This window comes from Squalius cephalus, assembly GCF_949319135.1.
Source record: "Squalius cephalus genome assembly, chromosome: 15".
Lineage (NCBI taxonomy): Eukaryota > Metazoa > Chordata > Actinopteri > Cypriniformes > Leuciscidae > Squalius > Squalius cephalus.
Genome location: NC_137136.1, coordinates 15,963,276 through 15,980,286, shown reverse-complemented (window position 1 = coordinate 15,980,286; position 17,011 = coordinate 15,963,276). Strand labels below are relative to the sequence as shown.

At 36.6% G+C, this 17,011-nt stretch overlaps 1 protein-coding gene across 2 annotated transcripts; it reads right to left on the bottom strand.

The window, feature by feature from the left end:
- Window positions 1–158: 158 nt before the first annotated feature.
- Window positions 159–17,011, bottom strand: esrp1 (epithelial splicing regulatory protein 1). Of its 2 annotated transcripts, none has more exons than XM_079894296.1 (15): window positions 16,614–17,011; window positions 16,018–16,146; window positions 15,584–15,697; window positions 15,376–15,490; window positions 14,736–14,834; window positions 14,586–14,640; window positions 13,832–13,942; window positions 13,601–13,733; window positions 13,400–13,442; window positions 12,427–12,728; window positions 10,375–10,608; window positions 6,471–6,669; window positions 3,810–4,017; window positions 1,974–2,145; window positions 159–969 (listed from the first exon to the last, which is right to left on the bottom strand). In XM_079894296.1, exons 1-15 carry the CDS (start codon window positions 16,743–16,745, stop codon window positions 859–861), a joined length of 2,157 nt encoding a protein of 718 aa, XP_079750422.1. In that variant the 5' UTR covers window positions 16,746–17,011; the 3' UTR covers window positions 159–858. The 2 variants fall into 2 exon arrangements, with proteins under 2 accessions (XP_079750422.1, XP_079750423.1); XM_079894297.1 differs by having other exon boundaries at window positions 6,483–6,669; window positions 16,614–16,982.

Here is a 17,011-nt window from a genome sequence, read left to right as displayed (position 1 = left end):
CACAGACAATGGGTGAAAATACACCAGTGTGCTTTACAGCAGGCCCGAAAACACTCTCTGAGTGCAGTAAATAAACACACATGCATTGACTTTTGGTTATGGTGCATACACCCACCCACACACACACACACACACATTCATCAATTGGGTTACATGTACTACACATACATCAACAAGCACATTTATCTATAGATTTTGTACATTGATTGGTACGGACAATACATATTTTTCTGATGCACGACACAGGTATAAAGCACAAAAAAGTAAGTTGTTCCTGATTCTGAGCTATTTTGGCGAAATTACTTGCAGAACTACATGTTTCAGACATCCACGAACTGCGTTGTGCGTGGTGTAAGGATTTGGCGAATCTTGTAAACATGTTATAACAGCTAGCTCTATTAACTTCATGCTAATTTAAACCTTCAAAGAAAAAAAAAATAGTCTTGAGAAGGTCTCTACACATTCACACATTCTCACGGTAGAGTCACATCAACAGGGAGGCACTAACACACTTTTTTTTCTGGTCCTTTGGCTTAAATTTATGGTTTCAGTGAAAGTCTGCCTTTGATTCGGCATCTATGTTTAGACCCTGGTTTGAGAAGCTATTTCCTGAGTGAACATCACTGCATGTGCATGTACACGAACATACAAACTCACACTCACACGTCTTCAGCAAAAACCTTATGAGCAGAATATTAGCTCTAATGCATAAAAAACAATGTACAATATACATTAATGTCAAAATACATATAACTATTTTAAAAATTCTCATATAAATAGCATAAATGGCATAAACTGCTTTGTTTTGAGGGGTTTGTTGAATCCACCAAAGGGGCGTGGCCTCATCAATAGATTGGCTTAAAGCAACTGCAAGTCAAGATAGGCTCCGCCTCCTACAGACTGGTCTCCAATAGGATGCTTGGCTGACAGCATAGAAGGGAGAGTTACCAAAGCGTCGGTGTTGCCGGGCTGAAGGAGACAGGAAGAAATTACATTTACTCAAGAGACACATGCTTATGCCTTATTATTTGTAATAAGCCCCACCTCAAATGAGTGACAGCCCTCCTACTGACTAACTAGCAAACCGCCTGAGGCGAATGTACAGCCTGCATGGGAAAGACGCACATTGTGGGTGTGCATGGCAGGAGTCACAGCTGTTTTTAGAATGGGTTCATTATCCCATTAGGCAAACTAACAGAAGGATTCACTCCTGTGGTGTCCGCTTCCAGATAAATATTCTGTTTAATTCACAGTACTACTCAGTATATACTATTGCTATATTAAAATAATAATTGCTAAAGATGTCATATGTGTGTGTGTATGTGTATATATATATATATATATATATGTTCATTATTTATTAATTTGGTGCATTGTTTATATATGTTTTCGTTTACCTGATCTCGAATGGCAGAATAATAACACTGGCATCCCAAAGCAATAGAACAGAGAGACAGCAGTCAAGTTGGAGTCAAGATTGAGCAGGCCAATGCACCGCACCTTAACTGTGTGTGTGTGTGTGTGTTTGTGTCTGAGGGAATTTAGACCAGAGGAACCTGTTTAGCTCATTGAGGGGGTGTGACAATGCAACTATGCGATCCTGTTACTCAAACCCACTAAAGCATCTAAATCTTCAATGCTGAGCACTGCAGGGCAAAGGACACACCTTAATGTTCCCTACAATCCAGCCCTGCCCTTCTTATAAACACACACACACAAGTTTCTGATGTGGAACAAACTAGGACTTGTATTTGGATCAGTGGCGCTCATTAAGTGGAAAGCCCATTTGAAGCTGCTTGCTAATACATTTAAATTCTTTAGACGTCATCAGTGAACTGTAAATAATTTAGATTCTTGCTTTTTTGGCAGGAATTTAACTAAAATAATCAGAGAAATGGCATGGAAGAAATTCCTGTCTCTTCCTGAATTCACATTGGTATTATAGTAGAGTTGTGGGAATATTTTAAACTCACCTGATACCCATGTACCATGCTGAGGATCTCTTTAACCCCAGGATTATAAGCATGGGAAGGGGCGTGGCCTTGCATTCGTATCAGTGCTGTGTGCGGGGCCGAGATGACGGAGCCTGCTGATGGGTTGTGGCCAGTAGGGAAGTAGCTGATGTTAGGGGGGGAGCCAGGTGGGCTGTTGAAAACACAAAGATAGCCAAATAAGCAAAAAAAAAAAAAATTATATATATACATATATATATATATATATACATATACATATATATATATATATATATATACATACATACATACATACATACATACATACATACATACATACATACATACATACACACACACACATACACACACACACACACACACACACATATATATATATATATATATATATATATATATGTGTGTGTGTGTGTGTATGTATATATACAATTATATACTATATTAAAATATTATTAAACTTTCATACTAAATATGATTTATATATTTTATTTTTTTAAATTCCCTTCTTCCATTGGTCGATCAAATAGTCCCACCCCAATCACACGTCATTGGTCGAGGCAATGCTGCTGTGTTAGATTGATAGTTAACTCTGTGGATCTCCACTTTACTTTTTTGTAGCCTTCCTCAAGCCAGATAATCATATTTCTTTCCTTAAATCTCACATACACAAACAGTTCCTGAACCAGTTCTTCCACTATGGAGTGAACTAAAATGCACATTATAGCTATGTTAATGGACCTGGGCGTGACACACTCACTTTGTAGCATGTTAGCCTTGTAAACACACCCAGTCCTGCAGTAGCAGTATTAACATTAAGTGACATGGCATCTGACACACAGAAGCCAATGGCACATGTCACTATGCGTATTGGCACATCCGGTGGCACATCCGGTCTTCATTGGCATGTGCCAGTGGATAGTGGCATGTGTCACTGACATTACTGGCATGTGTCACTGACATTATCGCGACACACTGACACTAACATGACACCTAACTGACACAGAGTCGCGGAACACGTCGCCGTATGTTGTGACACCTCCAGTAGTGACTGACAGATTAATCGAGCATCTATACTGATGTAATAAGCCTAATTTTGTGATATTTTAAATATCAATTAAACACATTAAAGTCAGTAATATTTTTTTTTCAAACATGTTATTTGTGTCACGTCTATATTTGATTGGTATGTGCCACTGAATGTTTTGTAATACCAGTGCTACTTTATGTTGTTTACCTCGCAAAGTCACAAACTGCCCATTCTAGGAAAGACACGAAATAAATCTATCATGTCTCTTAATGTTAATACCGCCTCTCCAGTCCTGGTTGTGCACTTCTTAAAGACAAAGTCATCATTATGTCCAGCTGTTAGAGATTCATTTGAGCAGCTCATCAAAAAAAAAGCCCGAGGTACATGCCCAAACACATTACTTTACCCTCAAACACAAACATACACATACACATTCTGACATATGTTGACTGTGTTTAAAAGGTAAGGAAGTCCCGTTTCTGTATGAAGATTCCTCCCAAAAAAAAACTGGTTCAGACAGGTTTCCAAGGCAATCCTAGATATATCTAAGCAAATATTTAAACCTTGGATATATCTATGCATCTATGATGCCTTTCTTCCTCAGTAAAGTACCTAAGTTTTGGATTAATAGGTACACTTTGACTAGTGTATTAGACGCATTCATTAACTTAAAGATAACTGGTATTCAATCCCCCATTAATAAATTTATGTGAATGAAACTGCAGTGAACTATTGCTCGTGCACTGCATATGTATATGTGCATGGCTTATCTTATAATGAAAAACAACACTAACAGATATAACTCTTACCTGGGATAATAGGTGGTGTAGTTCATGTACAGCTGGTTACTGGCAGGGTAGAAGGCCGTTGTTGGTGCCAGTGGCCGGGGACTCAGCAGGAACTGGGACGGGTAGATCGCAGCTTGCTCTACAGGTAGCACTGCTCCTGTAGGAAGAACAGCTCCGGCAGGAAGGACAGCCGTCCCATGAGGAAACGTGTACGATGGAGGAGACAAACCTGAAATGGGGGAGGGTGGGATATTGAGGAATTATTGAGAGAAAAAAACAACCTTGAAGCTTCCAGTTATGGCCATCAGACGGGAGTGTAGTGTGTTAATCTGGTCAACGAAATTGAAGACAAAAAAGTTTTTTGATTGCACCACAGTGATAATTAAACGGTTTTAATAAGATATATGTTTGATGACAATATGACTAGAAAAGGTAACACTGCAAGATATGGAGTGGTGCAGGGATGACGTCAAAACCCGGAAGACTAATCTGCCACTGGTTCCCTTGAGATTTTCCTATGGGGATTTATAATGAGGCCTTTTGTTCTACGGTGTAAATAACACACACACATAATCGAAAATGTACATTTTGTAGCTATTATTTTAATTTTAAAAACAAATGTTTCTAATAAGTAACTAGATAAGAACGTTTAGGTTGTGAGTGTGTGCAGTTTATGCCGTAGAAAACATTCAAGTGTCGTCATGTTATGTTTACCACAGACCTTATTTTACTCATACATGTAAAAAAAAAAAACATTATAAAAGCCAATAGGAAAATCTCGAGGGCACCAGTAGCAAATTAGTCTTCTGGGTTTTGACGTCATCCCTGCATCACTCTGTTAACAATGCGCTTCCAATGATTTTAGAAATAATTGAAATTGAAAATAGTTTAAATAATCCAATTCTTAAAAGTAAGCTGAACACAGATAACCGAACTAATTTGCTTTTGCTCACTCAAACGCAACCTTTATGGCCAGTGGTTTGCCTCAGCAAACCTCCAAGGGGCCCACAGGATGACTTAATTAATAAATTAGTATTAATATATAGAAAATAATCTAACTCTAATCTAAATTTAAAATGCAAAAAAACACAAAAATCTAGGTGTAAACTGAAATCACATTTCTTTTTTTTTTATGAACATACAGATCTTGAAACTTCAGGGATCACAAAATAAATCATGGTTATTTAATTAAATATATTAATACTAACAGTTTTTGTTAATAAAACAGCTTGAAAAATACGGAAATATTTTTTGTCTGTGGATAGGGTTGAAATAAAAATATTTTTTATTTTTATAAGTTTGAAACCCACAGCTTTATGCTATATTAGTGAGAATAAAATGAACTTAAATAATATTATAACTTTGTTATATTATTTCAGTCTTTTTTATTTTTCAGTCAAATGTTGGTAATGTTAAGTATTTTTGTTGGCAAATTTGTATGCCATTTTAGTGAGAATAAAGAGGACTAAAATGAATGAATTTAAATAATTACTAAATAATACTACTAATGAAATATAATATACAATTAAATAATAAAAAATTAAATAATTAAAAGACAATGACTATGACTAAAAAAGCAAACTGCCTAGTGATTATTTAAGGTATTTTTGCCAACCAATTAAAGGGTGTGGTCCTGACTGAACCTAAGCCCCTAAGCCAGTTACAATGAGGGGTTTACACCTTTAAACTCCTTTCCAGTCCTGTTCATTGTTTGTCATCAGAGGTTCATGTAGTAATTTCATCATACGAACAATGAACAATGCAGTGCAAATCAACGGTGTTGCCACCATCAGTAGCCACTTCAAAATCCCACCCTAAATTCAACCTGTTACACTGTGAACCAGCCTCTAAATCCAATCCAATTTAAGCATGTCTCTTAGTTACTGCGGCAGGTACAAATCCCATCTATCATGTGAAGGTTATGTTTCTTGTTTTGTAATATTAAATGTGCCAAAATATTTTGCTCACTGAATCTGAAAAATACCAGTTTAGTGCAAGAAAAGTTTTTCTATTAATTAAAATATCTCACACAAAGCATGCAGCAAACCTTAACCCAAAACTGTCAACATCTGCCATTATTATTCAGCTACAAGTCAGGTATGTTCCCTCCACCCTTCAACACACAGCAGCACACAGCCACAGGCGTTCAGGCACCTTTAACCAGACTCAACCTGTGGCATGCAGAGGATTTTGCTGCTGTTGGTTGTTAGGGTAGGGTTAGGAAAGTTACCGAGCTGAAAATCTATCCAGAACAAGAACCGAAGAAAGAAAGAAATCTAAACTAAATCAAACAGAAAGTGCCTTTCCATGACACACCATGCGTTTGAAAGTGCAATTGGTGGCATTATCATGTGTATTGAAATTCTGTGCACATTTAGATTTAGAAAGATTGCACTTAATCACCCCAAAATCAAAGCCCTCCATTCCCACGCTGTGGAAAAGCATCTGACAAACTCATCAGATTTAAATTGAATAAAACAAAACATTCACCCAACCAGATTCCAACTGCTCCTGATGCCCATTCCTGTCTGGACAGGAAATATGGACAGGACACCCACCAAATGAATGCATGAATAAGTGAATGAATGAATGAGAGAAAGGGGAAAAAACAGGAAGGCGTGAAGCGCCACCTACCCGCACACACAGCTGAGAGAAGCAGACCCAGAGCCCAGCGGCACTTACGTCGTAACTTACATGGTGGCGGCGAGAGGCCGCTCCTGTTGAGCGTCCCCCCCATCAGCACGATGTTCATCTCCTGAGCGGAGCACGCAAACACCTCCACGTAACGCTCCTTCATGCTGCGCTTGTGGCAGCGCTGGGCCGCCAGGAACGCCCGGTCAGCTGAACGCATCTGGATAAAAGCATCACCCGAAGGACGACCCTGACCAAACACACAAACATATGCATAAACTCTATTTTAAAAAGAATGAAACAAGTGCACAATTGTTGGTCATTGTACTAAATATGTCTCACTGCTGTTGTTTTTCAGCATCTTCTGTCAGGAGTGGCTGTTTTTTAAGATGTCATGTCAAGTTAAAAGTAGGGTTGGGAACAGAAAACTGGTTCTTATTCATAATAAGGATCTTATAATTATTCTTATTATAAACTCATTTTGAAAAAATATTCTGAAACACTGTTCTAGAATATTCACTGTACTAGATTCCTGCACTTGTTATTCAAAATGTTACTGAATCTTCAGCACTAAATAGACAGTGTGAACAGTGTAGTTTAAACAGTGTAACAATTAAAGACTCTTTTGAGCCAATTCTTTTTAATGAATTAATTACAAAAAACAGTGTATTTCATCTCCCGAAAACAAATTACTCTAATTGGTTCTTTGATTTGATTTGTCCTACAGTCCAATACACTAATGAATTATGGTTATTTTGATGAACCAACAGAAACATATAAAACTACAGTTAGTGCTGACTGCTGGTTCATATGACAATGTGTAGTTAAACATGTAGTTTTCAGTATTAAAAGAATTAAATATATTACCACATTTTCATTTGTTTATTATTGTTGTTTAATATAAAGTTAATCCAATATAATTGGATAGCATTTTAAAAAGAGACTGTGCATAAAAAACAAACAAAAAAAACAATTGTTTTAAATCATCTTATCATGTGGCAATGAAATATTCCATTCAAAAATATAATTTTTGTTTGTTTGAAATTAATACCTTTATTCAGCAAGGATGCATTAACCCTTGTGCATCCTTGAGGACATTTTTGGCTTTTTCAGTTTTGTTTTTTTGATCACTTTGCCTGTGTTAATGCTAACTGCATAAAATTTGGCACGGGTGTGTATTTTTATTGGAATTTTACTATTTCATCATCATTTTCTTTAAAAAATCAATTTTGCACTAGTTACACAAAATACTTCCTCTCAGGACCTTAAGGACAAAAATGTCCCCATTGAAACCCATTAAAACTGCATTTTTTAATCCCTGTGCCGTTTAACTATAAAATGATGCAATCTTTTTTAATAGGCTTTCATTCTGTTGGCAAGGCTTCAAAATGGACATTTTTACCATTTTTTATCAGATGGTGCCATTTTTTCAGGTTAGGCCTATAAAGCAAATACTCGCTTTATTCCTGTTTTCTGCTTCGGCATATTATAGAGCCAACTGGATAAATTATGCAACGATAATTGTGTGGGTTTGTTGGTATGGATGTCTAAGTGTGGTTGGTATGTGTGTTATAAAAAAAAATGTGTTTGTGTGCATGTGTGTGCTTGTAATATTTGAGAGAGAAAAACTCAACTGCAAATCGAAAATTCAATCACTGTGTTCACCAGTGGAGTTTTGCTGGCATCCAATAGGGAAAGTCTGGTACTGCGCCCAAACAAAATCTTACTGAAAGCTCATTTTTTGAGATATCATCCTCAAATTCGGAACACAACCTGTTTAGATTTATGGCTTTGAATTTATATCAGTTTTAGAGTTCCAAATGTTTCATAAAATATATATTTTATATAAAATATTGATTATAATGTTCATAAATATTTTTCATAAACTTAAACTTCTATAACATTTTTTTGGTTGCACTTTTTTTCAATTTTTTCACTTCAACAACAATCTGCCAAGGGTCTTCTTTAAAATGAGACCAAACTTAAGTATTTGCTCCCAAGCATAACATTTTTATGAAAGTTTTTTGACTTGGACATTTTTGTCCCTTTTGGACCTATGAGTAAGTTTTTTTTTTTTTTTTTATGTTAACTGCATTAATTTTGGCACAGGTGTCTATTTTTATTGTAATTTTACTATTTCACCCCCATTTCATTTGAAAAAAAAAATGTTGCACTAGTTACACAAAATACTTATATATATTTTATATAAAATATTGATTATAATGTTCATAAATATTTTTCATAAACTTAAACTTCTATAAAAAAAAATTTGGTTGCACGTTTTTCACTTTTTTCACTTCAACAACAATCTGCCAAGGGTCTTCTTTAAAATGAGACCAAACTTAAGTATTTGCTCCCAAGCATAACATTTTTATGAGAGTTTTTTGACTTGGACATTTTTGTCCCTTTTGGACCTATGAGTAAGTTTTTGTTTTTTTGTTACTGTTAACTGCATGAATTTTGAGCTATTATAGAGCCAGTTGGATAAATTATGCAATGATAATTGTGTGGGTGTGTTGGTATGGATGTCAGAGTGTGGTTGGTATGTGTGTTATAAAAAAAAAAAAAGTGTTTGTGTGCATGTGTGTGTTTGTAGTATTGAGAGAGAAAAACTCAACTGCAAATAACAAAGCCAATCATTGTGTGACCAGAGGAGTTTTGCTGGGATCCAATGGGGACAGTTTGGTACTGCGCCCAAACAAAATCTTACTGAAAGCTCATTTTTTGAGATATCAACCTCAAATTTGGAACACAACTTATTTAGATTTATGGCTTTGATTTTCTAGCCGTTTTAGAGTTCAACTTGTTTCATAAAATATATATTTTATATAAAATAATATTCATAAATAATTTTCATAAACTTAAACCTATATAACTTTTTTTTGGATTTACTTATAAAAAAAATTTAACTTCAGCAATAATCTGGCAAGGGTATTCTTTAAAATGATACCAAAGTTAAGTCTGTGCTCCCAAGCTTCAACTTTTTATGACCGTTTTTTGACATGGACATTTTTGTCCTCTTTGGACCTATGAGTAACTTTTTTAAATTGATGCACAAGGGTTAAATTGACCAAAAGTTAAGTTGAATATTGTTACATTGTTATAAAAAATTATCAGATAAATGCTGTTCTTTTAAAGAATCCTGAAAAATGTAATCATGGTTTCCACAAAAATATTAAGCAGCTCAACTATTTTCACCATTACTACTACTAATAATAATTAATTATGATTCTTGAGAAGCAAATCAGGATATTTGAATGATTTCAAGGATCATATGATACTCAAGACTGGATTAATGACTGCTGACAATTCAGCTTTGCCATCACAGGAATAAATTACATTTTAAAATCTATTAAAATCTAAAACAGTTATTTTTAAATTGTAATAATATTTCACACGATTGCTGTTTTTACTGTATCTACTGTAAATGCAGCCTTGGTGAGCATAAACATCATCTTTCAAAAACATTTTTTAAAAAAAATCTTACAGACCTTTGGAAGGTACTATAAAAGAATCGTTAATTGAACTGTAGAGGAAATAGAGGAATCGGAATCATTAAAATCTTTGTGGCTAGCTGAAAATATGCAAGCTAGCTTTTTATGTTTCTATCTTTGAAACCTGGTTTGGGTGTAAATATTGAATCTTAAATCCTGTGCTCATGTTTAGTTCTCTTCAGCGTGCTTTAAAATATTGTGTGAACCAAGGCATGACAGCAACACATTACAAAGGAATGAAGAAACGCAAGTCCTGACAGAAGCTTGCTGCACTGATTGATTAACCACCCATTTTTATGGATTGGTTGAGCCAAAGGGAGGAACCTCTCTGACAGAACACATTCTGAACTACATAGGTGTGTTTATTATATTGGGTTATTTCCATATGAATTCAAAGTCAGTAACAATGGTTAGTAGTAGACTACAGTTCATAAGTACATAAATGGGTCTGAGCGCCTTACCTGCTGGTTAAGCACCATATGTACTCCATGTGGTTTGATGTCAGCAGTGTATTCCCCCAGGAAAACCAAAATGTCCTGGATGCTGGCATCGTACGGCAGACCCCTCAATCTCACGCAGTCCCGAACACCTGTCACTGCTGCCGTTTGGGGCACGAATGTGGGCTGTGGCAACACAGACAGGATGGGGGATGGGGCTACCGGAATCAACGGCGCGGATGAGTATCTGTTCAGTACCTGACACACAAATGCTGGAGTTACAGTATATGACTGGTAATGCATATTATCAAGAAGACTTTGCCTGTTTATAGCTCCAGGTGTGGAGATGATGGATGAACTGAGTTTTAACTGGAGGTACTGATACTGTTTGCCATTCTCCTTATATTGTAATAGTATCCTTATCTTGCAATAATAGCATGCACAAGTTGTGATTGTAGCCACATACTAACCACATAACATGCATTACATTACAGCGGTATATGACTGCCATACGGACATATATATACACTCATCTCTGGCTGATAATAGAACTCTTCACAGTTATTTTCTGCAAAGCTGTTATGTGAAAAGCGCTATACAAATAAACTTGAAACCATGCACACACAAGATTGGTGTGTCTATATCCTCAAATGCCATAATATATGAAGACAACTTGACCACCGTATGTTTGGTCAGTTTTACATTTGTTGGACTTTCTGTTTGAGTAACCCAAACCATCACTTTGGTTTCTTAGGCTTCTTTTTTTTACATTGAAACCTTTAATGTTTTACCTGTTCTGCTTTTAATTCAATCCTCTGACCAGTCGAAACCATCTGTACTTTGGTAGATAAACTTATAATCAGTTTAAACCCATATATTTTACCAATATTCAATACTTTTTCAATTTCCATACATTCATTCTTAGATGAAAATCACATGGTACCATGGTAAAGGTTATATAGCCCAAAACAAAGTAGAAAATAAATCTGCAACCATTTTGATAGAAAAACAACTTTAAAATAGGCATAAAAAATAATCTTTATAAAACAAAATATATTTATTATGCATGCTACGCTCATTGCTGTGGTCTAATTATTATGTACTTACTGTGTCAAAAAGTAGCTATCGAATGATTAAAAATATTGGTTTTAGACAAAAACAAAAACAAAATTATTGGTTGTAAAAAAAATATTTTACAGTTGTAGCAGGTACATGAGCAGGACCAGTTTGCGTTTGTTGTGTAACGGATTAGGCACATTTGCTTTTTAAATTTGAATAAGTTTGTCAGTCTTTTGGTATCATTTGGTGATTCAATTGTAAATATGTTGCTTATTAAATAACCTAACAACAGCCCAAGTAGCAGTGCTTCGCCTGTGCATCCCCCTAATATAGTCCTTAATATATAAGTCAATATCTGCCTAGGAAATCGCCTAGTGTTAATCTGCATCGCTATTTGTACTTGTTGTGAATACGCAGGCCACAAGAAGTAATTAGGTGGGTTGTTTTCATTTTTTATATCACTTTTACTCAGGACATGCTAGCTGGCAACAAAGGATTCCATTCATTATGCTAAGCTAAACTAGCGCCGACCCTGTCAAACTAAAACAATGCATGCACTGAGACAAAAATGCATTTACCCACCTATCTAAATGTAGGAAAGAAAGTGAATAAGCCCTATTTCAAAAAACGGTGGAGTGTTCCTTTAAGTTGAGCTAAACCGCCTGCTATTGGTTGAGTAGTCTTGGTTTGATGACGACAGCTAAAAATTAACAAGAAGGAATTCCAAGTAATTCTACAAAATTAGTAACAATGAAATTTTTACATTGAAGAACGGGAGGACTAAGAGAGAGTTTTATGACAGCTTTGAAAAGCTAATCTTTTACAGATTACTGAGCTGAGTGTTTGTTCAGCGAGCAGGGCCGTTCAGATATAGTACAAACTTGTACACACACTCACACACCCAAAGACCTCACGTTTTACTTACCCCTCTGAGTCTGTCCAACAATCCAAACCAACAAAAAAAAAATACTCCACACAACTCATGACTTTAAAATAAACAGGAAGTGCCGCCCTCACCTGTTGCACCTCAGCCGCAGTGCTCTTGAACAGCTCTATGTATCTCTTGCCCAGGATGTCCTTGTGTTTTTTCAGCGCGTTCTGAGCGTGCTCCTCGCAGGAGAACAGGACGAACGCATCCCCAGTGGGCCTGCCATCGGGAAAACGTACAAACAGAATGCCTTCGGTGCCGTCGGTCACGGGACACGCCGGGGAGAAGAACTGCAGCACCTGCTCTGCGGTGGCAGTGAACGGAAGTCCACGCATGCGTATGATAACCTGATTCTCCCTCGACAGAAAATTGACCACTTCATTAGAGGTACCTGTCAATCACACATTCACACATATTCGTCAGCCTCTCAACGTGAAGCTAAAATTACACAAAACAAACTGAAACCAATGCAAATAACGCGGAGAGATCTCAAACTCAGATTAAATCAGATGATATACACAGTTTGATACAACTGCACTCATAGACTAACTAGTAGAACTAGAATGTGCAAGATTTTCCACATAAAGGGATGGGAAAGGAAAGCCAGTTCCTGTTCCAATTCCTGTGAAGTTCCTTAACTTTTTAAGGAATAAATATTTTGGAAAAAGAAATGCAATTTCACTGACAATTGATGAGAAAATAAATCAATAATAAAACACGTAAATCTCTCACCAAAGATATGTTTACACTTTTAATGAGCACTGTATGTTTATGATTCACCTCATTTGTCATTTATCCTGCTGCCATACTACACTGTTTGCACTGTATGTTTTTGATTCACTAAAAAGAACCAACTCGTAGAAGTCATTCGTTTGGGAATCAGACTACACTGGTCACACTGCTCTGTTTTTTCTTTTTTAATGGAACCGGTTCTGAATAAGGATAGATTACTCATGAAATATAATCAATTATGGAACCAGTTCTGAATAAGAATAAGAACTGGTTCTCAGTTCCCAACCCTATCCACAGACAAGCCCAAAAAAAAAAAGAAAGTCTTTTTACCTCCTGCTATCTTTAGAAAGTCTTCACCTGTTGCCTTGTAAACCTGCAATGCAAAATAATGTGATTAGAATTTACAACTACTACAATTAAAAAAAGGTGGATGTAACAGGAATTTTGTTCATCATTGCACTTACTGTAACATTTACAGAAACAGATTTAAAATATATTTTAGTATTAATAGCTTTATGAATGAGTGTGTACCTCGATGTATCTGGTGCCCATGTGATGCTTATGTCTCTGCAGGGCCAAATCCCTGTGCTCCTCACTCTCAAACCGCACTAGTGCTTCTCCATTCCTCCTGCCCTGAGCATTCAGACACAATGCAGCACCTCCTCTACACACACACACAGTCAATCATCAGACAGATTGGTATCGTGCACACACTGAATAATGATAATTGATTAAAGAGTAGCCTGTGGGTTGTTTGCATACTTGGCGATGTTGAGACCCCTGAAGAACCGGGCGATGTCCTGGTCTGAGGACTGCCATGGAAGACCCCGAGCTCTGATCACCGTGTTATCATCCACCCTCTCCATCTTACTGCTATACACAAACATACATACAGTTTAAACAGAAACATTATATACATAATAATAACATCTTTTATAATACTAATGTCCTCTATGAACTATATCAATCACTACTATAAGTGCAGCAGCAGCAATTTTGCTTTAAAATTCCATATAATTTTTTTATCCAAACACACAACATGAATTTCCGATCTCCATTCTATAGTCATTTGATTAATTTGATAGAAATTGCAATCACAAACAGTAATCTTAATATTTTTTAGTTCTAACAAGAAAAATTTATATTCATTATAGAAAATCCCTTTACTGTAATATTTTGTTATTGTTTCGTACAGTACAGTTAAAATATATATTTTATTTTAAATAAGAAACTGTGGTAACACTTTAGTTTAGGGTCCAATTCTCACTATTAACTAGTTGCTTATTAGCATGCATATTACTAGAATATTAGCTGTTTATCAGTACTTATAAAGCACATTTTAATGTCTTATTCTGCATGACCAAATTCTACATCCCTTAATCCTACCCAATACCTAAACTTAACAACTACCCTACTAACTATTAATAAGCAGTAATTAAGAGTTTATTGAGGCAAAAGTCGTAGTTATTAGTGAGAACTGGACCCTAATCTAAAGTGTAAATGAAACGGTTCTTACCAGGTGCCTGTCTCAAACTTGTCATTCACTTTTTCAGGTAAGGAGAATTTGTGGCCTATGAAGAAGAATAAAGCAGGTTCATAACAGAAACACTTACGGATATTAACTCTATGTGTGCAGACAAATAATATGTAAATTGTAAGGACTTACAGACAGAATCCGAGATTAGTGCTAAAACAATATCTGCCATCTGTTGAACTTTGTAAGCAGTGAAAGCATGAAGAGAAGAATCTACAACCACATTCAAGTCTGATGGCAACCGCAGTCAAGGAATACAGCGTCTGTGTTTAGTGTTACACCTTAATTACCAGTTAATGACACAGTAAAGATGCAAGGAACAACTAGAGCAGGGGTTATTGCAAAAGGACTGTTGAAACACTGCAGTCTTCCATAAAGAAACATAGAAGGAGAGAATGACTCTCGATTAACCATAAAATTCTTATGGCAGAAGGCTGTGCATTGTGTTTGACTCTGTTTGTGTGTGTGTGTGTGTGTGCGTGTAGGCATTAATACATTACAGCGTAGGTGTGGCAGGTTAAGCTTGTTGGCTAAACACTCTTGGCTTTCTCTTGCTGGCTCAATTGAACCTACACTATTGTGAGTCTATTTGCATTTCAAAACCTTGGGATCCTGCAGCCAACACCCTGTTGCCTACCTTTCTCTCACATAAACACTCAAATGCAACTTCCTCAACCTAGCTGTCAGAGAATTATGAACTATTGCATTAATCTACTCTCATCCCTTTAAGACTTACATAAAAATATAGAATTGAACATGTTTTTAAGGATACACTCAGCCATGACCTGAAGATCCAAGTCTTTCAGTTCCCCTTCTGATGGGAATTTTTTCTTGAACTCTTTCCGCAGGTCAAAGAACGAAAAGAAACACTCAGGCAACAAAATATTCTGAAAAGCACAAAAAAAAAGCAGTTGAGAAAATTATTAGCTAAACTTTTTATAAATATCACCCACACACTTGCAGTATTTAGAGTTTGATACCTTGCTGGAAGCCTCGGGATGCAGGACTTGACGCACATGCAGTTGTCCATCCGTACAGAGGCAGAAGGAATTCCCTGCACCTGCGTCCACTTCTGCACATAACTTCTGATTTAACTGCACACACAGACACCTTTTAAGTAAACGGCACTTTTGTGTGGCATTTAATACATACCCACGAGGCTGCTTGAGCCAATATCAATCCACAAGCTGTTAAATAATGTGTTTAATAGTGTGTATAGATATGCAATCATTCATTGGAGTTTAAATGGTCTATACGCAGACCCTCCCTCAAGGGGAGTTCGAATAGAAAGTTCAACTGTCCTTTGAAATGATCCACTCTCAAATGTAAACATCCTTATGTATTTGAACAGACCCTTTTAAAGATAAATGGCAACCTGTCAGGACAGATTATATGAGAATGTGAGAATGATCACCTGTTCGATGGCCTCCTCAAGCGAATCAGCAGTTGTCAAGGCATCCTCGGTGAGTCCACTCACCTCCTGACACTCCTCAGAAAGCTCAACGTGATCTGGTTTGACTAGCAGTTCATTTACCTGACCAGTCTAAAAGCAGAAAGGGGAGAAATGCTCACTTGCTTCCAACATATACATTTCCATAGGCAAATAAATAGATGGATGTAAAAAGTAGATAGATAGATAGATAGATAGATAGATAGATAGATAGATAGATAGATAGATAGATAGATAGAATATTTGTCTCCGTAATTTAAATAAATCTGACATATATAAAATAAAATATTTTTTAACTCTCGATCTTTCACCGCCACCACAATTGGGCTAGGCTACTATAAAGGCACATAATACACACGCATATAGACAGACAGATATGGGAAGGGGGAAATAAAAAAATAAATAGGCCTACATTTATTTGGCCTTATATTTCATAATTTATCAAATATGACATATAGGCTAAATGTAAAATATTTATAATTATCTCTCTAACTATTGACGCACGCACGCGCGCGCGCACACGCACACACACCATCACGGGAGATATGAAATTAGCCTACCTTTTTAGTCGCCAAATCCACAACTTGCCAAACCAACTGTACAATTTCCTTCTCATCTGTTCCCAATTGGTCCCCACTTGCGCCAGATGTGGTGGTGAATAAAAGCACCAGATAATCGGGATTAACCGTCATTTTTAAAAAGAAGAAAAAACTATTGTCACCACCCCGATAGCAAAAGCAAAACCCTAGAGATCAACTCCAGGTGACAGAGAAGAGAAGAACCCAGTGACCCCACACCTACGGACAGATCAGTGCCGGGTTCGGACTCGCCTTGATGGCCTTTTAATTACTCGAGAATCGAAGCAAACTAGTCCGAAACCCCTGGCTCTGCTCCGCAATGGCTGCTTGGATCGCGCTGGTTTTGTGTGCGCCCTACCTGGCCACCGCCCACGTGACAC